The 22030-nt window shown below is 54.7% G+C and overlaps 2 protein-coding genes across 2 annotated transcripts in view; both read right to left on the minus strand.

Annotated features, from left to right (window-relative positions):
* Positions 1–11059: 11059 nt before the first annotated feature.
* Positions 11060–13631, minus strand: SUPT4H1 (SPT4 homolog, DSIF elongation factor subunit). The gene is made up of 5 exons (XM_066563470.1): positions 13496–13631; positions 12879–12985; positions 12713–12768; positions 12455–12508; positions 11060–11450 (listed from the first exon to the last, which is right to left on the minus strand). Exons 1-5 carry the CDS (start codon positions 13571–13573, stop codon positions 11383–11385), a joined length of 363 nt encoding a protein of 120 aa, XP_066419567.1. The 5' UTR covers positions 13574–13631; the 3' UTR covers positions 11060–11382.
* Positions 13632–16757: 3126 nt separating this feature from the next.
* The window catches only part of RNF43 (ring finger protein 43), a 55770-nt gene continuing 50497 nt past the window's right edge, over positions 16758–22030 (minus strand). The window contains exon 9 of the mRNA XM_066563637.1: positions 16758–16855. Within this exon, the coding sequence (XP_066419734.1) occupies positions 16812–16855 (44 nt within the window). The 3' untranslated portion in view covers positions 16758–16811. The remainder of the gene's footprint in view (positions 16856–22030) is intronic.

Raw genomic sequence — 22030 nt, forward strand, 5'->3', positions numbered from 1 at the left:
ATAAAGTAGGAAACACTACACCCTGCAGTGCTGTTTAGTAGTGCTTTCTACTTTATGGGTGACTGCACTGTCTCTCAGTCGCTGTCGGCGGCTGCTCTCCTCCGGCGTGGAGCTCCTTCCCCCACACGGGGCCACTGCCACACCCCACGTGGCCCCGCCATGGGGCACCTCCGGCCTTGGTGTGGCCACAGACATGAAGGGCAGGTCTGCTCCGGCCCCGGGACAGAGAGCCTACGGCAGTGTCACCTTCTGGGAGCCATGCCAAGCATGGGGGACATCCTTATCCTGGGGGGAGATCCGCCTTGGCCTCCCTTGTCCCCCTAAAACTCCCAGCCTGAACATAGGGAACATCCTCACCTTTTACACATAGGTGAGACCCTAGTCATACCCCATAGTCCCACCTCGAGCCCTGTCCTGGGCACAGGGGACACCCTAACTTTTTCCCCAAGGCAGGGAGCCCACTTAATATCTCATCCTCGTCATAGGGGACAGTTTTGACTCATTCTCAAAGGGAGGACCCCACATCAGACCCCATCTTGGTCACAGAGAAGCCAATGCCCTGTCCCTGCTTTTAATGCCTGGTCCACATTGCAAACCCCATCATCCCCTATCAAACCTCATCTTAGGCACAGAGGGTGCATTTGCTTTGACCCCATGGGGACACCTCCAGCTCCCATCGCATTCCCAGAGGACCCCCTTGCCTTGTCCCATAGGGGAGATTCCACCTTGAGCTCTATTGCTGCCCTTCAGACCCCACCCCAGCCTCAGAGGACCCCCCCATGTGGGGACCCCAAGGGTGAGATCCCACCTCAAACTCCATCCTTGTCCCTCAAATCCCATCTGCATCACAGAGGGCCCACCATGCCATGTCCCCATGAGGGGACCCCACCTAAATGGCATCCTGGCCACAGAGGGCTCCTTTACCTTGTCCCCGTGGTAGTGAGCCCATGGCAAATGCCATCTGCGTGACAGGGCCCCCCTGCAGTGCCTTGTCCCTATGGCAGAGATCCTAGGCAATGGGTCCCTCTTGAAATGTCCTCATGGGGACCCTCCTTTCTCTCCCATCCTTTACTGAAGTCCCCTTTGCCCCATCTCTGCCTGGAGGTCACAGGAGCTCACTGTCCTGGTGCTCTGCTTGGGCCTCCCCTCGCCCCATCTGCCAGACACATGGAGATCCTTCAGACGCCCCCACTGCCCTCTGAGGTCACCCGCAGGTCCCCCCGATTGAGACCACCCAGCCCCAAAGAGCCTCACCTGCCACACCAGCCTCCACGTCCACCCCGTCCCGTCCCGGCTGCCACCAAAAACCCCCTGGGTGCCACTTCTGCTTTGGGCACTTCCCGCCTCTGCCCGCCTCTGCCCACTCTTCCCTCTGCCCAGCACGGCACCTCCTCTCCTGCCACCCACTGTGCCCCCTTACCTGTCATCGGCCCCCGGCACCCCCTGCCCCGCTGGCGGTGGCACCAGGGCCGCGGCTGCCGGCGCCCCCGGGCACTCCGTGCCGCCCCCCGGGCGCCGGCTCCGTTACCGGCTCGGTGCGGGCGGCTCTCGCCGGGTGCCGATGGCCCGCGCCGGGCGTGGGTGACCCACGCGGGTGCCAGTGGCCCACACCGGGCATGGAGGTGAGCGCCAGGTGCTGGTGGCCCAAGGCAGGTGCTGGTGGCCCGTGCTTGGTGCCGCTGCCAGTGTCGCGGGGTGCTGCATGGGGCGCTGGCTGGGGAGCAATGGGCCCCTGTGGGGCGCGGGGCTGCTTTTAACCCCATCCTGCCCACGTGGCCCCACACAGGAAGAGCCGCGGCTGCGGAGCAGATAACGGTGCCGGTCCCACCCAGCGCCGCCCCGCAGCCCAACCGCAGCCGGCCCAGCACCGGGCCAGGAAGCACCAGCCGGTTACGCTCTCGTGGGCTTTGCTGCTGACAGCGACAAACATGTTTGTACAAAAAAAAAAAAAAAAGAAAAAAAAAAAAAAAGAAGAAAGAAAGAGGAAAAAAAAAGAGGTGTTTGTTGCACAGGGTGACAGTAACTGAATCCACCTCCCACGGCTGCTCGGCTGCACTGTGGCCCCTCACCCCATCCTAGTGGTGGGACCTGCATGGGGGCAGTTCCTGCCCATGGAGGGTCCAGCAGGCCGTGGCAGGGGCTGCAAGACTCAGGGGCTGCCCGGTCATTGGGGTGAAGCGGTGGGGACATAGATGCCAGCAAGTCACAGTCCCTAAACCTTGCTTTAGGAAACGCATGGCGCAAGCGGCTTCCTGGAGCCTCTCACCCCCTCAGGGCTCGGCAGCATCAAACTTCCCCTGGCCCCGGGCAGCTGCAGCGACCAACAGGGATGTGAGGCCCCGGGAAGAAAACCGAAAGCTGGGTTTGGAGGTTGACACATCCAGGTCCCAATGGCTCTGGTGACGGCACTGGGATGGTGCTGGGACACAGAGCAGGTGGGTTTTGCACAACTAGCACCACCCTATCCCAGCGCCAGGGTAAGCCCAACACTAAACTAGATCAAAACCTACAAATTAAATCCCCAAAAGTGACCATAAATGGGGCCATGTCTGTCCCTGCACTAGTTTTCATGTGCCTCTGCCAGAGGCTTCTTTTTAGGCCAATGCAATTCACTCTCAGCATTGATAATCTGGACAGAAATGTATTTAAAAACTGTGCTGGTGAGGTTTGCAAGAGGCAGGGAAAGAGCAAAGCCAAAAAGAACCAAGCAGCAGCACAGGCAGAAGTGATTTGACTTGAGCTGCATGTCTGCTGATGGCAGCAGGTAAAGGAGGCTTTAGGACAGAGGGAATTGGTTGGGAAGCCCTTTCCAAACCAAGGCTGGTGGGAGTTTCAGTGGAAAAAAACCAATCAGAACCTTGTGCCTTGGGCCACCAACAGCTGCCCTGTCTTCCACCCTTCCCTGGCCCTGTGCCCATCTCCATCCCTTATGGTCATGGTGCTGGGGATACTGTGTTCCCTGTGCTGGAGAGAAATGCAGCAAGGAATGTAAGTGCTGTTGGTGATGTCTCCCAGGGCCCTTTTGGCAGCTCTGAGCCCAGGAGCATCGTGCTGCCTCGCCAGGGGCCTGTGGTAGGCAGACATTCATCCATGGCAGAGGCCATCACGTGCAGGCTGGGTCCATGGGGCAGCCTCCTGATGCCAGATGACTTCAGATGCCTCCCAGTCCGGCCCTCATGGGGACCTGAAGCATGTAAATATAATTTTTGGTGTGAACCACAGAATATCCTCATTTGGAAGGGATCCAAAAAGATCATCCATCCCTGCACAGGACACCAAAACAATCCCACCCTGTGCCTGAGAGCAGATTGTTGCCAACACAGAGACCATCCTGGAGACATCCCTCAGTGCCATGGGACACTCCCCAGCAGTGGTGGGTGCCATCACAAGGGGTGAAAACTGCACAGGGTACAGGCAACCACACTCTTAGAGCAGAGACAGGAACCTTTTGGGGGGCAACCAGAGAGAGATTTGGCCTCTGATGCTGCTGAGAGACTTTCCCCCTGTGACCCAGGGTCAAGGCTGTGCTTCTGGCTGATGACAAACTGGTCCCTGGTAAATACTGCAGGCTGGGAGGAGGGGACAGGGTGAGAAGTTGGGCCCAGTGAAGAAACCCGAGTTTGAGGCTGACCATGGGGCAAAGTAAGATGAAGATATTTCTGAACAGAGGCAGCTGAAGGAGACTGCACTCAAGGACAAAATGTCAGGGGAGAGTGAAGCACGTGGCCAGAGCTGGGGATGTGCAGGATGACAGCAGGAAGGAAGCTGTGCCTTCCCAAAATGGGGTCCCTAGCAAGCAGAGCCCTGCTCAGCACCTGCCTGTGCTGCTGAGGGGCCATAGAGAGGGGCCACAGGCACTTTCCCAGCAGAGAAGTGGGGGGAGGCAACACTTCCTCTTTCCCCAGCCCAGCACAGATGGGGGATATGACATTTTGGGTCCTGAGCTGGTTTCCTTCTGCCTGCTTGGGTCTCAGAAAGGAAGAAATCAGCAGATCTGGTTCCTTGGGCTCTGACGAGGTCTCTGAAAGTCTCCAGCTGATGATGAACTTACCACATTCCCCAGCCATTGGTTAATTTTACTGGCTGGCAGACAAGGCTGTGGGAATTCCTACTCCAGCCCTTGGCTCTGCATCATTTGGTCCTGGTCGACTCATGTCTGTCTGAAGGAGCTCCAGGAGCTTTTTGGGGTTGGGGGAGGCTGAAACAGCTGCATTTCCTTCCCTGGGAACCTCATGACAAGATCTGGTCCCCAGCTTTCCCAAGGCCCCTCTCCACACTGCCCACCTGCTCACTGTCTCCCAGGAGCTTGCTGATGGACCCCGGGGTGCACCTCCCTGAGACAAACCATGACCCCCTGAGGTACCACTCCCCCACTCTGCCTTCCCCTGCCCTCGTCTATGGCACCCAGATGCAGGTCAGACATTGCCATGCACCCCAAAATTTTCTGTGCATGGAGCACCACGGGTACATCGTTGCCACCCCGCAGCACCGAGCTCCCGCAGGGCTGTTCCTTTTCCAGTAACTCTCCCAGTATCGGGGAGCGCAGAGGAGCAGGAGCCCGAGGCTGGGGCAGCGGCGCCGCCGGGCCCAGCGCTGGGCAGGGGGAAGGGCCCTTGTCGGGCTGTGCAGCCTGGGCGCTGCGAAAGCGCTGATATTTCTTATCAGCCTTGCAGCAACTTCCCCTCCTCGCCTGCGGTTGCGGCGCTTGCTGCCGGCAGGGGAAGTGCTGCCCTCAGCCCAGGGCTGGGAGACGAGCTGAGCTCCTGCAGGCGCCTCAGCCCGGCCTGTGAACCCTGCTCTGTGGCGGGGACAGGCAGCTGCCCCACCACGCTCATGTGATTCCCATCCATCCAGCACCCCATGGCTCCATCCATTCATCCAGCACCCCATGGCTCCATCCATCCAGCACCCCATGGCTCCATCCATTCATCCAGCACCCCATGGCTGCATCCATCCAGCACCCCATGGCTCCATCCATCCATCCATCCATCCATCCATCCATCCATCCATCCATCCATCCATCCATCCATCCATCCATCACCCCATGGCTCCATCCATCCATCACCCCATGGCTCCATCCATCCATCCATCCATCCATCCATCCATCCATCCATCCATCCATCCATCCATCCATCCATCACCCCATGGCTCCATCCATCCATCCATCCATCCATCCATCCATCCATCCATCCATCCATCCATCCATCCATCCATCCATCCATCCATCCATCCATCCATCCATCCATCCATCCATCCATCCAGCACCCCATGGCTCCATCCATCCAGCACCCCGTGGCTTCCATCCAACTGGCATCTTGAGAAGGAAGAGGAGAAGGAGAAACAGGATGGTCTCACCCAAACCCTCCCTGAGCCACCTCCACTGCCCTGGGGCCAGCAGGAGAGTGGCCAGGTGAGCCACTGGACGCACAGCCAAGCTGTAGCATCTCCTGGCCAGGCCCCAAAGGAGCCGCAGTGTCTCATCAGGCCACTGTTCACACTGAAGCCTAATGACACCACATCCCTCTGAGAACACAGGACAGAGGCACGGGGGGAGGGGAACGACTATCTCTGCTTGACAGCGCAAAGAGTGACCTCCTAAAACCCCTGGGACAGAGGCTCTGAGCCCTCTCTCTCCAGGAGAACAGATGCTAGGGACATCTGCAGCACCAAAAAAACAGGAGTTCCAAGAACTGCCCCCGAGAGCTTTTTGGATGGGAAGAGCATTGTCTGCCACCATCATGGCAAACCTTCAAGGAAGAACTGCAGCACCTGTGGCACGGCTGAGAGGCCACCCCGGCACCCAAGAGAGGGGCTGTGGTACCGGCGTGGGCTGAGCCCCATTTCCCCACCGGGCCCGGGATGAGGCCCTGAGCGGGATGTCCGGGGAGCTCCCGAAGTGCTCCCAGCCTCGCCGGTGTCCCGAGGCCGCGCAGGAGCGGGGCCGTTAAACGTGACTCAACCAGAAACTGCCGGGCCGGGGAGGCGGCGGGCGGGAGGCAAATGAGAGCGCGAAGGGAAACCTCAAAAAGGCGAAGTGACGCGGCGGGAGGGGGACACGGCGCTGGGTTTGCCCAAATATGGAGAAAATCGCGGCCCGGCTGCGCCAATGGCGGCGCGGGGCGGTTGGGCCGGGGCCGGGCCGGGGCCGCTCCGTCACTTTCCGGGGCACCTGCTGCCCCCGGGCACGCGGGGGGGGGGGCAGGGACCCCGTGGTCCGGGGGCGCTGCAGGGGCCCCGGCAGCATCCGCTGCTGCAGATGGGCAACTCCTGTTTCCCCTCTTCCTGGCATAGGGGATGCTGTGGGACAGAGCTCAGCAGGGATACCGGGAAGGAGGGATGAGAACCACGAGGCTGAGCTGTGGATTTCCCAGGGCAGGATGGGCTCAGGAGGTGCAGGGCTGAGCTCTGTGCTGACAAACTCTGCTGTCCCTTGACCTTGACCCTCCAAGACAAGGGGCAGGAATAGCTGAGATCTCTGAGGGTGAGACATGGAGGAGGGGGGACCTGCAGTCAGGGCTGCCAGGAAGCATCTCCCCGAAGATGGCATTGATGGCACCTTTCCAGCACCTTTCCAGGCCAGCTATGCAGTTCCAAAGCCCCCACCTGGCCAAGGGGATGGATCCTGCAGCCACCGCAATGTGTTGCCCTGTACCACACACCTGGACTGTTTGGGCACCAGAGATGCAATGTCCTTTCCCAAACCAAGTCCCACGGCTCTGTTTGAGCACTCAGTGGTTCTTCTGCAACTGCCTGTGGAGAAAGACCATTCCCTTGGAGGGAAAAAGCCCCTTCCAGCCCAGCAGCAGCACCAACCTGGGTGACATGCAGCTCGCCAGGAGGAGGGAAGGATAAGTGCCATCTGGGATGCAGCAGGAGGTCTGGGAGAGCTGGGGATGGAGAGATACCATCCTTGGACTTCAGCTGTGGTCTCACTTTGCCATGTGGCCTGAGGAAATGGGTCCTCAACACCCCCAGCCACCTCCACTAGCAAGCTGAGACTCCACTCTGCCCCTCCCAGCCCTCTGCATCTCCATTCCCATGATGGAGTAGGCCAGGGAGGTGAAAGATTTCAGGCTAGAGGAGGGTTGGGACCCCCCACCAGACTCCAGAACCCCAACTCTGTGGGCAGACCTGTGGGTTTGGAGGTGTATCCACCATGAAGCAGTTTAGGTCTCTTTGCTGACAGCCCTGAGCTCACAAGGGGTGGATGTTCCACTTCCAGGTGGCCTTTGCAGGCCTCTGTCAGGAACCCACCAGTCTCTCCTCTTCACAAGGCAGAGCCTCCTCCTTCCTCCACAGTTCCTGAGGGGAAAGCACCCAGAGGACCCATCATGCATCGGAGCTCCCTGTTTCCTCACAGATCCCCTCAGCAGGGAGCACATCTCAGTTCCTTGCCCACCTGCCTCCATCTCAGTGCACCAGGGTCCCTTGGGACAGGCACGTGGCAGCTGGGCCCTGTTCCTGCCATGCTTTGAGAGCTCTTGTACCTTGCCCCCTCCCCACCTCTCCCCCTAAAAAAACTTCCCCCCTCCTGCTGCTGCTCGGATCTGGCCCTGGGCGCCTCCTCTCCCCACATCAGACACAGGGGCCTTGGTGGCTTCTGCCCATGTGCCCTGACATGGAGGTGATAGGCAGGATGGGCCACCCATTCCTGGCATGCCCAGGCTTTGCCATCCTCACTACAGCAGCATTTCACTCCAGGTACCAGGACAACTCAGGTCATCTTCCCTATCACCTCCACCTGCCAAGGTCTCCTCAGCCAGTTTCCAAGGAAAACAGTCTTCAACTGGGTCTGTCTGGGGCTTTTCCCCTACCCCTACCACCTGTCCCCAGGGGTTTCCATATCCCTGAGGTATCCAGTTCCCCTAGGCACACAGGGTGGCCAGAAGGGAAAGTCCAAGTCCACACTGGGAGCCAGTGAAGAAGGTGAAAGTGCATTTAGAGCGAAGCAGGACCGATTCTCAGAGAGCAGGAGTGCCTGTCCTATCAGACAGACGGTCTTTAAAGTTCCTTCCAGCCCAAACCATTCCATGATGCTGTTGCCAGCCCCGGCAACACCTCAGTGTACCAGGCACAGCGCAGCCCCGGGGGCAGAAGGGGGGGATCGCCCTGCCTCGGCCCCCTGGGCAGGGTCCAACGTACTCTCGTACACGTCCCCCCTCACCCGAAGCCCGGGTGGCCCCAGAGAGAGGCCGAGGCCGCCTTGGCCCGGTGTGGGCAGGTCGCTGTCCCCGGGCAGCGCCAGAGGGGCCCCCGCAGGTGGGGACGGCATTTCCCGGCAGCTGCCTCTGCACAGGCACCGAGGGCTCTGCGGTTTGGAAAGTCGCTTTTCTCGTCCGCAGGGAGAGCCGGGGTATCGGTTCTCAAAACCCGCACGAAAATCCACTGGCTCGTGTTTCCTGCCCTGGCCCTGCCGCCCAGCGCTGCCAGGCTGCTCGGGGTGCCAAACCTGCAGCATTTTCGGGCCTGGCTAAAACATTCGAGCGTCATTTGGTGCAGGGGGAGGAGCCTTCCTGACTCAGCTCCCAGCCCGCTGACGCTTCTCTCTCCCGATTCCCACTCCGGCTGCTGCCGCACATTTTTCCTCCAGTTTCTTCAACGTGAGAGCTCCCTGCCCTACTTTTTGCAGCCAATAAAGTTCCGCATCGTTTGCTTTTTTGCTCGTACATACCCCAGACAGCTCCGGGGCTGGACTCTCACTGAAGGGCTCTCTTGGGAGCCTTGCGGGAGCAGAGGATCACCGGGGCTGCGCGGTGTGAGCTGCGGGCCCGGCGTGGGAGCTCGCAGGGAATGGGCTCGGGGGCCAGCCTGGTGAGAGGCACCGCGTTCTAGGAAGCGCTACAGGCACAGGAGGTGCAGCTTTCAAGGACCACCACCTTCATTTTCCTCACTGAGGTGGCTCCTTTGGATCTGCACTGCAGCTCTGGCCAGTCTTACCTTTATATATCCTGGAGCACTTGGACTTCTAGCAAAGGGTGAGGTCTCTGCAAGGTTTCCAAACCCCCTCAGTTTCCCCGAGAGGCACAGTGACAGTGCACACTGCTACCTTGGGACAATTTCCTTAAGCAAAGTTCCCAGCCCTGAGCAGTGACTGCAACTTCCCAGGAAGGGAGATGAGAACCACAGAGCCTCAGCCCCACAGCAACCCCAGCCAAACAAGCCCATCCTGCTCAGGGTCCTGTGCAGAGCCCTCTCGTCACCTCCTTTGCCTCATGGGCCAGGGGACAAGGGTCTTGGGTCCTGATGTGGCTCCAGCATGGCCATTCCCTGCAGCCAGGGGAAGGCAGTTGGACTGAAAGGTGCTGTGAAACAGCAGAAAATGGAGCTTGTGCCTCAGTCGGTCTCCAGCAGTTCCCCAGCCCCAGCAGAAGGCCGTACTGCCACCCCGTGGCACTCCCAGCGTGAGGCTCCCCGGGCTGGGCATGGCAGGGGGGTTGATCTGTCATCCAGCATCCTCCCAGCCTGGCTGGAGTCAAACTCTTGCTCCCCAAACCCGTTTCCAGCCAGCTGGAGAAAGAGCCACCCACCTCATCTTCCTTGCCCCTTCCATCCTGAACGTGTCAGGCTGTCCAGACAGCCCAGACAGCCCATGGCTGCAGCTTTCCCAGACCATTCCACTGGGGATGAATGCATCTGGGGGAATCCCAGGTTACCCTGTGCCACTCATGGCACAGCTGGGTCAAAATTGCCCTCCAGAGCCCAGAGGTGCATGCCCAGAATGCCTAAAGCCGAGCATCCTGCAGAGGCAGGCCCTGGGCTGCTGGGACAGTCACACCTCTTGTCCCACTGGCCTGCTGGGAAATCCCAAGGTCCATCTTCTGCCCAGAGTGCAACCCAGCAAGCCTGAAGGATGATTCACCAGTCAACTCAAGGGCTTTGATTTCACCAGATGTGCAAAAGTCATGGTCAACTCCCCTTTTGACTGCAGAACCAAACCTGCTGCTCCCTGTACCCAAGAGGAAAGTCCAACCCCCAGACCAGGGGCTGATGTGCTCTCACCTCTTTCCACAAAAGGTGATCTGCACCTGGAGACGTTTGCTGGAGCTCAGAGCCCAGCAAGGACTTGACTTGACCCTGGTCTGCACTGAGCAAATACTCATTACTTCAGCACCACATCTGCAAGCGCCCATGCAAAGGGTGGCTTAAGGTACCTTCCACTCCAGCTTCCCTGTGCTCCAGGCTTCTCTCACCACATTTCTGCTCCAGATCTCTACAGGAGGCCATGCTCTGTCTGATCTGGGGCACCTAGGACTCATTTCTCATGGCCAACTCTACAAACTAGAGCAGTGCAAGGGGGGCATCACCTCTGCACGCCTGGCAGTGTGACTCTCAGCCAGTCCTGCATTCCCTGTGCTGCAGCTGCTCTCATCCGAGACCAAGTGCAATTTTCAGGCTCTACTGGTTTTCCATTACTTGTCTCCAGAAAACAAAACTTGAGCTTTCCAGCTCCAGGATTATCTCACGGGGGAAAAAAAAAAAATCTTATTTCACAGGGCTACTGATTGAGGACTCGGCCCTTCTCGATCAACGGGTGCTGCAGAAGTGAAACAGTAATTCAAGAAGGCCAAATCCCTCAGGAGTTCAAGTGTTACAGACACTAAGCTGACACTTGTAACAGTCAGATTTGCAGAATAGGCTGGGTGGGTGTTTCCACCCTTGCTTGTCCACCCCGCCTGTGTGCATGGCCTGGTGCTGCCTCACAACCACACCAGCAACGGGCTCATCCTGCTCTGCCTGCCCTGGAGCCCAGCAACAGCCAGTGGATGGTCCTGGAAGCTCCATCCTGCTACCTGTCCCTTGTACAGGACCTGCAGGCCCAGGGCTCCATGACCTCCATGTAACCAACTCCACAGGAAGCCCTGGCCATCACCATCTCTGCTCCATCCAGCTGGCAGCTGCAGGTTTCCCACATGGAAGGACACCCCATGGAGCCAGGGCAGGATCTCGCTCTCAAGGCAGGAATGTGGCCCATGGCACAAGCAGTGACAATCACAGGCTCTGCAGTGTGGCACAGGCAGGGGGGTGAAACCAGTGACAGAGTGACAGCTGGACCCAGCCCTGACCAGGCAGTGGGTTTTATTAACTATTTACACAGCTATTTCCCAAATCCCCTCTTTCCCACACCAACTGTAAAAAAAGCTTGGGCATCATGATGAAACACCTCTTCCCAGCTCTACTCACACCCTCCCCCCTGTCAAGGCTCAGATAAATGTCTGTGGTCTGTGGTGTGGAGGAGTCCGGAGGTACTAAGCGAGGGGAGCTGAGCCAGCACACCCCAAGTCCAGCCCCACTTCCCTACAGGATAAAAGCTCAGAGGTTTTGGAGCAGTCCCCACTGCTTCTTCCATGCAGCACTGGGATCTCCAGGCAGCACAAGGGCCCTTCAGGTTTTTATGGCTGTGTCCCGAGACTTGTAGGCCACGCCACGGCTCTTCAGCTCTCGGACGATCCCTGCAGCAAGGAGACAAACACATTTTAGTCTTCTCCTGGAATGAGGAGCCCTGGGAACATCTGGTGGTTCTGTCATGTAGAACTGGACAATAACCCTCATTTCACAGAATGATGGAATATCCTGAGTTGGAAGAGGGATAAGGATCATGGGAGTCCAGTCCCTGGCCCTGCACAGACACCCCAACAATCCCACTCTGTTCATTCCTGGTAGCAGTGTGCAAATGCTTCTGGAGCTCTGCCAGCCTTAGGACTGGGACCATCCCCTGGGGAGCCTGTGCAGTGCCCCACCATCCTCTGGGGAAAGAACCTTTCCCTGATATCCCATTTAAACCCTAACCCTGGGTATTTCAGATGTGCCTGGGCTGTGGCAGAAGGCCTTAGCTTCCGGCCTCATGATGTTTCCAGCTCCTTCCCAATGCAGCCCTCAGTTAGAAATAAGAAACCTGGGGCTCCAGACACAGGCATAGCTTTCACCCCAGGGGTTTGGGATTCACCCCTGGGTTAGGAGTCTACTCTGGGACTACATATTGGGCAGGAACTCAGCTGGATGGATGATGCCCTTTCTGCATTCCAGAGATGAAGCAAATCCTCTGCACCCTCTACTCCATTTGTAAAAACACAAATCCACCATGGCATAAGCACTTAGTGCAGGAGGAGGGGTCTGCTCATTGGGATTGCCACAACAGCACCCCATTCTGAAAAACACTTTTTTATAAACAAAATTCCATGTTATCCTGGAGCTGAATGGTTTGAGACATGCCCACTTTCCAGAATCACTAATTAATCCCAATTGATGCCTCTGATAGCCAGGCTTTAGTCAGCAGCTCACAATATAAACTTCTGGCAGGTACAGTGCTGAACCCTAAAACTCCCTCTCTAGTCCAGCACCTCCTCGCAGTCACCTTTGCTGATCCTATCACACCTTTGCTGATCCCATCACCCACATGGCATGCTCCCTAATGCAGTGTTCAGAGCCCCAAACCCTGACTCCACCACACAGGTACCTTGGGGCAGGCGGCCAGTCACAGACACTGCATAGACACCTGGCTTGAAGGTACCTGCAGGAAATAAAACCCCAAGTTACCCCACATGGAGCAGCCACATGGGAATCCTCAACCTGTGCAGATGTCTGCTTACAGGGAGGGCAGAACTCCTTCTAGCAGTTCCAAGTTCCCAAACCCAAGTTCCACTCCAAGCAGCAGTTCCCGCTGCCCCTGAGAAGGGTTTGTAGAGAAGGGATCTCCAGCTCCCAAATTACTCACTGATCCGCTGCCACTTGGAGACCCAGCTGTCCTCAGGGCTCATCATGGTGATGATCCTGCAGGAGGCATAGCAGTAAGGGGATGTCTCCTGGCTGGGTGACCCCACAGTGCCACTTGGGTGTCCCCAGGCCCCCGGGGGACCGCGGCCGGGCCCAGCCCCACTCACCCATCAAAGGAGGAGCTGGTGCAGTCATAGACCATCTCGCGGTTGCCCTTCATCTGCAGATACGTCTCACAGTTGTCACAGCCATCATACTCGAACTGGTCGATGGTCTAAGGGAACACGGGTGTCGGAGAGCGGGACCAGCCGGGAGCCGGGTAGCCACGGGGCCGGGGAAAGGGAGGGAAGCCCGGGAAGGAGGGTTCAGGGCCACGGCCGGGGCGGACGGGAATCGCCCAGGGGCTGCAGAGAGGTCCGGGGGGGTAAGGGCCGGGGCAGGAGAGGGGAGGCCGGGCCGGGGTCGGAGGGACAGACCCGGCGGGGGAAGCACCAGGAAGGTCCAGGCCGGGGAGGGGGGCCTGGGCCGGGACAAGGAGGGCCAAAACAGGCAGGGAAAGGGCCGGGAAGGGCAGAAAGGCTCGGGCCGGGGCCGAGAGGAAACAGCCGGCGCAGGGAAAGGCCGGGGCCGGAGCCGACGTGGTGGAGCTGGGACAGGGAGTGCCGGAGCCGGGGAAAAGGGCCCGGTAGGGGCTGCAAGGCTTAAGCCGGGCAGAGGAAGGTCCGGAGCCGGCGAGGAGCAATCCCTGTGCCGGCCCCTGTCCCTGTCCCCTTCCCGGTCCCACCTTGACGAGGGAGCAGAGCAGGCAGGCCCGCAGGTGCCGCAGGTCCTTGGGGACGGTCTCCAGCGAGATCGCAGCCATGGCTGCCCGGTCCCATTCTGCGGCTGCGCAGCGGCCCCGGCCCCGGCCCGGAACGGGAACAGGAACGGGAACGGGAACGGCTCCGAGCTCGCCCCAGCCCTGGCTCCGCCCCGGGCTCGAGTGGGGGCGGCGGGCGGGGTTTCTGTCACGGCCGGGCCGGGCCCGAGCACAGCCCCACGCACAAAGAACAAACGCAGGCAGCAGACCAGTACATGGATAAATATATTAGTAAATAAATATATTTCTGAGCACATCATCATATTCACACATCTTTGTGTTTATCGGACATAAATACACAGTTCTGCATATATATAAAATGTATTCTTTTTTATTTTCCCCGTGTGTGGTCTTTTTTTTTTTTCTGGGTCATAATTTATTCCCAAACCCCGAGAGCCAAGATAGACTCAGCAAAAAAAAAAAACAAAACAAAAAAACAAAAAAAAAACCAAACAAAAACAAAAACAAAAACAAAAAACACCCAAACAAACGAAACAAAAAGCAACAACAAAATGAAGCGATATTCACATTTCCGAAGGATCTGAGGGATTTGTGCAGGAGGGGAGATATCCAGCCAGCCCGACCATATGCCCAGTTCAGGGGGTGGGACCTCTTGGGAAGGGGGTCCCAGCAGAAGGACTGGGCCTTCAGTTTTCATAGAGGGAGTTTGGGATGCTCTGGCTTCCATCAGTTTTTGGCTGTGACTTGGGATGCAAAGAAGGAAAATAAACTCTGCATCACTGTAGGAATGCTGGAGAAACTCCACGGTGGAGCCCACAGCCCTCAAAAGCATCACCCAGAAGCAAGAGGTAAAGAACTGTGAGGAACCATTCCCTATTTTCTCAGATACTGCTTCTTCCCTTCCAGGCAGCCAAGGACAGTCATATATCTACTGAAGAGGATCTTTCAAACCCAAGCTCCCAGACAGTTCCTCCCTCTCCTCCCCCTGAGCCCCCACGGAGGCAGACCTGCACTCCGGCATTTCCTACGTGAACAGGAGCAGCAGCATAAGGTCGGGCAAGGGAGACACCTGGAAGCAGGCGCTGCCCTGGCAGCCTGGTAATACTGCAGTAGGGAGTGGAGAGGGTGCAGCTTTCCCAAAGAAGCTTGTGGCTCACAAATTCAGGAATCTCCTCTTCTGTTAGGGACAAGGAGGGAAAGAGAGGACTTTAGAGCTACACTTTTTCTTTTGAGCAGAGAAATTAATCCCTGGAGGTTCTCTGCCTTCCTGACTCCTAAAAAAAGCAGTGGGACCACCCTGACTTCATGACCTTCCCCCTCTGTTAAGCCTCTCAGCCCTCCAGAATGGTCAAGGATACAGGGACCTGGTTCATACAAGCCACAGACCAGGAGCACAAGAAGCCAAATGGGGTGAATCCAAACCCACTCCTGGATTTTTCCTCTAGTTAAAGAGTGACTTCCCTGCACAGGAGAATTCTGAGCTTGTGTCTTCTGCTTGCCCTATAGGACAAACAAGAGCCTGGAAAGGTCTGAATGTAATTCTGCTGGGTTCTTTGATGAAGGAAATTCAGCTCTTCTCTAGAATGAAAGATCCCACAGGGGCCTGGTCACAAGGAGACAAGGAATGAGCACTACAAGGGAATAATGTTGAGTTTAAAACACTGCTATTGGCTGATCACTTGACTGTCAGGGACTGATTAGCAGCTGGGACCAAGATGCCTTTTTTGAGGATTAAGGGCAGCAAACCCTGTAAAAACCTTTCCCACCAACAAAGGGAGGCAGGGGATTATCCTGAACTGGGACTGCATCACCAGAACACTCTCTTGCGAAGCTGCTGCTTCAAAGGAAGACACGGGAAGCTTTACTGAGCAGATGGGAAAGTCTGTCCCTACATCAAGTTTCAAATTGTTAAGAGTTATCTTTAGCTCCAGTATTGTACCCTCACCAATGCTTCCTTGTGCTTGGAAGCACCTGGTGCCACAGACACGTGCACTTCACATGGGAATCTGGCTGATTCTTTGGCCTGACGGATCATTTAGTGCAATGAACCTGACAGGAATTCTCTGCTGTTTGAAAGCTACATGGGTTCTGTATGTTTTGAATTTGGCAGGTTTAATTTTGCTTGAATGTCTGCAAATTATGAGATGTAGGAAATAAGAACTAGTGATATTCAGAAAAACCCAAAATATTCATAAATGTGGGGGAGGGGGAACGTAATAAACTAGAGACTGATGACTTCTCAAGTTTTATCCCTGCATCATCAAAATGTTGGAAAAGACAGAAAAATCCTTTTGAAGGATTTCAGGAGTCTCAGAATATGAAGTTAAGGCTGGGTGATGGATAGGGCTCTGCTCTGCATTCGTTATGGAGGCTTTTGCTGGGAATTTTTGCTGTGTCTTGGGGCAATGAGAGGAAGGAGAGAAGCAGGAACCACATGAACTCCAGGATTTTGTATGACTCCTGTGATGGGGACATCTAAGATATGTTTGAAATATGCTCTTAACAGGCCATGAGAGCTATTTGAGGGTAGGTGGAGGAGTTAGGGGGTGAGTGAGAGACCTTGTTCACATTGCCAGATGAGAGGGTGGATTCTTTGCAATGGAAAGAGTCTGACCCAGCTCCTTCCCAGAACTGTTGACATCCCTGTGTCTTCCCCTCTCCTGCTGCTGGCAAACAGTCAGTGGCCGAGATGGTGTCAGCTGAGGGACATTGAGGTGACCAAAAGTGATGAGAGCTCTTGGTTTCCACTGAAGTCAGAAGCAGCACCTTGCAGGGCAGCCCTGTGAGCGGTGAGATGGAGAATAGCTTGTTCCTGTGTCTGAAATAAGCATGGAAAAGTTAATTGAAGAAATCTGGCTTTTGACCTAAGTGAGGAAATGAAGTCAGGAGCTACCAGGCCACAGAAAGTAATTTCTGCAGCTTTTGGTCTTGAAGGCTTGTTTATTTTTGCAGTGTGTAGCAAAACCTTCTGTGGCATGAACACGCCAAAATAGCAGCTTGCACTCACTCGGTGAGCTGTCCCTGGGAGCCCTGCCCAGCTCGGAGCGGTGCCACGGGATGAAGAGGGGCTGCCTGTGCCTCCAGAGGAGACAGCCCAGAGAGCAGCACTCTGTCTGTGTCACCATCGGGCCGTGGGGACGCATCAGGAGACCATGAGTGGCCCGTTGCTCTTGCCAGTCTGTGTCTCAGCAGGGCAGGGCTGGGCAGAGCCACATGTGAGCAGCTCCATCAACATCTGTGTCCACTCCAACTCCCAGCGAGCAAACAGGCCAGTGTTTTATTAAACTGAGTGTTCATGGACATCCTGGACCTCCTCTTCAGATTCTGCATTCAAAGAAAAGGAGAAAGAAGAGTGTCAGCTACACCTGGCTGAACATTCCCAGGCTCTGCAGCGGCTGGGGCCTTGACCCTGCAATCCAGAGAGCAGATGCTGCAGGAAAAACCACTAAGTGGAAGCTACTAAAAAAGCCACTAAGCCACTGAAACAGGCTCCCCAGGGAATGGTCCCAGCCCTGAGGCTGCCAGAGCAGGAGTGTTTGAACAATGCTCCCAGGGATGCACGGGCTGGGATTGTTGTAGTGTCCTGGGCAGGGTCAGGGACTGGACTGGATAATCCTTGTGGATCCCTTCCAATTCAGAATATTGCATGATTCTAGGAAGTTTCTCTCAGTTTTTCAGAGGGAATTTTCTGGCCACCTCCCAGCCAGTTTATTCCTCTAAGGTGAAGTATAATAAAATCTTAAGACATCAAGCTGCTCCTTATATATTTCAGAGGAGGCAGGCTAAGGGCATCCTAGGATTCACATCACAACAAGGTGTTTGCTTTTGAGGCTTTTTTATGTTTGCCCTTTGTGAAAATCTGTACTGCTGATTCAAAAATTATTAGGAACAGAAAATAACACCAATTCATATCTCACAGAGCCAGGGGGCAACAGAAACTCCAGGCAGTAAGAGCAGAGAGCACTGATGCAAGACAGGAATGACACACGTTCCACAGTGTGCGAGAGGTTGCACAAATTGCTTCTGAGCCCAGCTCAGGCCCAGGCTCTTGCCAGCCCCTTCTGCCTGGAGAATTGATAGGCAGGTGCTGAGCAGTTTACTTGGAAACATCCAACAAAAGGGCTGCCTAAAAAGGTGCACCCAAGTCACTGCTCCAGACAGCCCCTTTCTCTCTAAGTCACTGCCTGTTGTCACACACACCAAAGTCCCTTCCCAGATGTCTCTCAAGCCTGCCCAGAACTCTTAGACAAGGTCAGCATAGCCCAGCAAAGGCATACAGGCATTATTTTTCCTATCTCCCTTTTCCTGAATGTTTCTGAGATCAAAGGAAAGAAATGCCCTCTTAGAGATTCATCGAGGGCAATTCAAAACAGCTTTTCAGAACAGTCACAACAAATTCTTGTTGGTTATATATCACCTATATATCTGCTCCAGCTGTAGGAGCAGAGCCTTGAAATTAAATATGTGGGAAGAAAACAAACAAATGAGATTCTGCTTGGAAAAGTGTAGCTAATCAATGTGGGAAAATGAATGCACATGATGTTATACATGTACACACACATGCAAGCATGGCCACAGTACCTGAAGACAGAGTTTAAGCATCTCTTACATTTGTGCCTTGAGTCACAAGTATGTGGAGTAAGCCATTTCCAACTGCTTTCCTTGTCACCAGCTTATGTGCAACCCAAGAAGAGACTGTCCAGCTTCAAGCCCTCTGCCTTCACATGCCTTCAGTCTCAAATAGCATTACTAAAAGATTTTCTGAAAGCTGTGCCTGCCTAAATGTCCCTTGCTTCGGCTAAGAAAAGCTCATGAACTGGGACAGGTCAGAGAACCTTGGCTGGTGGACTGGCCATGGCAGGGCAACAACCTGGAGCACACCATCATGACACCACAGAAATCATGTTCTTTGGGTGTTAGGTTTTAAGGGTGGTCTTTTTTTGCTCTCTAATCCCTTTCCCCCTCCCTAGTAAGGTTAAAAGATGTGGCAGGAAAAGGGACTCAGGATGAGCAGGAAGGAGGAGACGGGGAGGATATTGAGAGCACTGCAGGAGGTGAGCTTTCACAGGGAGAGAAATCAGGAGATTTCATCAGCCTGTGCTGGAGTAATGTGGCTGTTCTGGGACGCTTCCTGGGTGTGCCAGGGCAGTTCAGGAAGCCATCCAGCTGGAATTCACTGCCAGCTGTCTGTCTTCCCTTAAGAGGATCCATCAGCATTGCTCCAGGATTGATTCTCCAGGGACAAGACTCGCAGGTGTGGTCTCTCCAGGCAACAGAAGAGTAAGGGATCCACCTTTATGCAAAGCCCACCAAAAAGGGCTGATGGAGGTGATCAAGGAAGAGGCATAAACTCCAAGATCATGCAAGGCTCTTTAGGGTCATCCACAGCGTTATTCCCTGGGATGCCAGTGCATGGCAATCTCCAGGGGCTGTGGACCAAGATTCAGCCTCATCTAGCAGCTGGGTGAGGTTAGCATACACCTGGAGGGTGCTGCATCCCACAGGAGCACCAGCAGCTTCTGGAAGCCCTGGTTTAGGAACTTCCTGAGCCAGAGGGTGGATTTGCATCTCTGCATTTGCTACCTCTTGATCTGGGCTCTCAAAACCATTTTACTTCGGGCATCTACATCCCGGGGGCAACCAGCACCAGGTTTCACTACACACCTTGTGTTGCCTTTTGGGTGTTTTAAAGCTTCTGGTTTCCATTTGATGCCATCAATTTCTTTGTTCTACGTACTCTCTTGTCTGCCTTCTCCTCTGCTCTCCTTATTTCATATCCTCTCTTCCCTATCCTCTGCTGATCACCTTTTTTCCCACATGAAAGTCTCACTATTCTTTCTATTTTCCCAGAAAAAAAAACATCGCTGGGATTGTACCAGATACGTTTCTGCCTGCTTCCAAGGGGGCAGAAATTATTTCCCTTTCTTTTTCCACCTTTTTGGTGATCAGGAGCTGTGAGATCACCACAGGCTTACCCAGCTGCATAAAGGCACTTTCTGCTTGTTCCACATAGTTCCCAGCCAGCTAATGATAATGATAATAATAACAACAATAATGATAACAATAATGTTGTGATTTTTACTTAAAAGTGGCTCTGCTCATGTGCGGCATTTTGTGCTACTTACAGAGGATTTCATCCACCACCCTCTCACTCAACAGCTCAGCAGCAGGAGATCCTCCTGTAACACTCTGTATCCAGTTTTAATGCTTGACATCCTGATGGATTTTATATGTGATACACTTGGCTATCTCCTCTCCTTGTCCAGGATATTTATGAGCTTGCTGGAAGGATCATACAGTTGCAGAACTCCACTTCTCTCCTCTCGGAGTAATTCCCCTCCATTAAGTCTGATCTGCACTCTTGTCTCTTTTTTCAGTGAGTTATTTACCTGTGGGAGCACCTTCCCTTTTATCCTTTCAGAGCTTCCTTCCCCTAAGAGATATGTCAGGCATTATCTCTCCCTACAAAAACTGGGTTGCCTCCTCCCCTGGTTTTCACATTCAGCCATGTGCCTACAAGTCAGACCCTGTATTTGAATTTTTAACAAATTTCTTGGCTGGAAAGTCAGGCTCATCATTCTGTGGCTTCAGCTATTTCCAGCTGATATTGCCCTCAGCTCTTCCTCCTCGGTCTGGGCATGGATAAGAGATTGCAGTCCACATTCAGGATTTATCAGCTGTGTGCTTGATCCCTGCAGGATGCCCAGTGGGTAATCTGTACCCCTGGCAATTTGTTACTCTCCACTGTATTTCAGAAGTGCTCAGACTGGTGATTTGATTCATGAGGGATTCTGCCCCCCCTGCCCTGAATGGAGCTGTGCCAGGTGAGAACCTCCCTGAGCACTCCCCTGGTGATCACTAATGCAATAAAGGCAGTTTGCTCTAGTGCTCTGCACTTACAGCCCCTGAACATCCCTCAGACTTCTGTCACTCCCTAGATCTGAAGAACCCTAGGCAGCCTTCTCCCTTCCAATGCAGCAGAAAACGTTTGCATTAATAGTCTGCTTCACACAAGCTGTTCACAGCAATATTCCCTGGCCTGTCTCTCCATGGCTCTGTACTTCACTTGGCATCCAGCTCTGATTTCCTTCTCCAGACACACCTTTACTTTGAAACAGTTTCCAAGTGCCCTCTCTGCCCTGCTGCTTGACCAGCCCTTTTCTGGGGCTGTGCATGATCCCTGTGCCCAAAAGCATCTTTTGACTGCTTATTTTAGCAATATTCTCATCAGACTCTCCTGTCTATGTAGGCTCCTCTTTGCAGCCTATGCTGACACAGTGTTATAAACCCTAATGCCACCCTCCTCCTACTCAGGGGCAGCTGGGGATTTTTGTGTCACTCGTCACTGGACTTGACACTCTTGGTGCAGTGTCTCTCCCATGCCACCAGAAGAGACACACGCTTCCCTCTCTGTAATTTCATCTAGGAATTACAGGGTCCCACTGTTTGTTTTTCTTTTAAACTGGGTTTCTGAGAAGTTTATGTCAAAACTTTAATTTAAAGCTGGGTTTCTAATTCATCCACTTATATTTTTAGCCTTATGCCATTTATCTGGAGGCAGAGATGCATTTTTCCTCGGTCTCCTTGTTTGTGTCCTGCTTGCATGGGACTGTCTACTGAGATTGTTCTTTGCTGTTTTTTACTTCTCTATTGATTTACACTTTTCTCAAGATAAAGAACCAATGTGATTATAATTCAGAGGTTGTGTTATGTCAACCAATGTTTTCAGCTTGGTGGCTTTTCTGCATAAGCCCTGCACAAGCTCTGTGCTCTGTCCTCTGCTCTTAATAAAGTTAAATCCTGAATCTGTGTAGTCTCTCAATCTTGCAAGGGAATTCTGACTCTCTGGGTGATCCTGAAAGCATCCATAGAAGCTACTGCAGTAAACAGACATACTTTCAGATACATTGGTCCTTCTACCTGCTGGAATGGGGAGTGAAGAGGGAATGAAGGCTTGGTGTGCTTGGCAAAGCAGCTGGCACTGGCTCTGGGTGGGGGTCAGAGGGTCATCAGGAGGTGATGGCACAGACTGGGGCCACTGGGACCATTTCCAATGGCAGAGAACATCCCAGCACGGACCTTGCAATGCCCAATGTTATGTGCACAGACTCCTGCTCTTGAAGCCTCCCCGGTTCATTGGGAGCTCGAAGCAAGCCCTGAGCAACCTGCCCTGAGCCAGGAGGGCTCTCTCCATGTGGGGTACCCTGGGAGGGCATCGGCACTCAGAGCTCCCTGCAACCAGAGACATCTCTGCCCTGATGACTCCTTATCTCTCCAAACACCAGCATCCCTCCAGGCCTTGGGAGAACCTCCCTATCACCTATCTGCAGTGTCAGGCACTTCTGCACCTGGGAAAAATATCTGTTCCTGGGAGTCTGGGAGGCCAGAAAGCTGCAGGGAGCCAGGACCATGCCCATCCAGCCTCCCCTGCCTCACTGCCTCCGCAGAACCAGGAGCCTGGGCGTGGGGTGGGGCTGGATAGACAAGCACTGGGAGGAA

Source organism: Molothrus aeneus, chromosome 20 (assembly GCF_037042795.1).
Source record: "Molothrus aeneus isolate 106 chromosome 20, BPBGC_Maene_1.0, whole genome shotgun sequence".
Lineage (NCBI taxonomy): Eukaryota > Metazoa > Chordata > Aves > Passeriformes > Icteridae > Molothrus > Molothrus aeneus.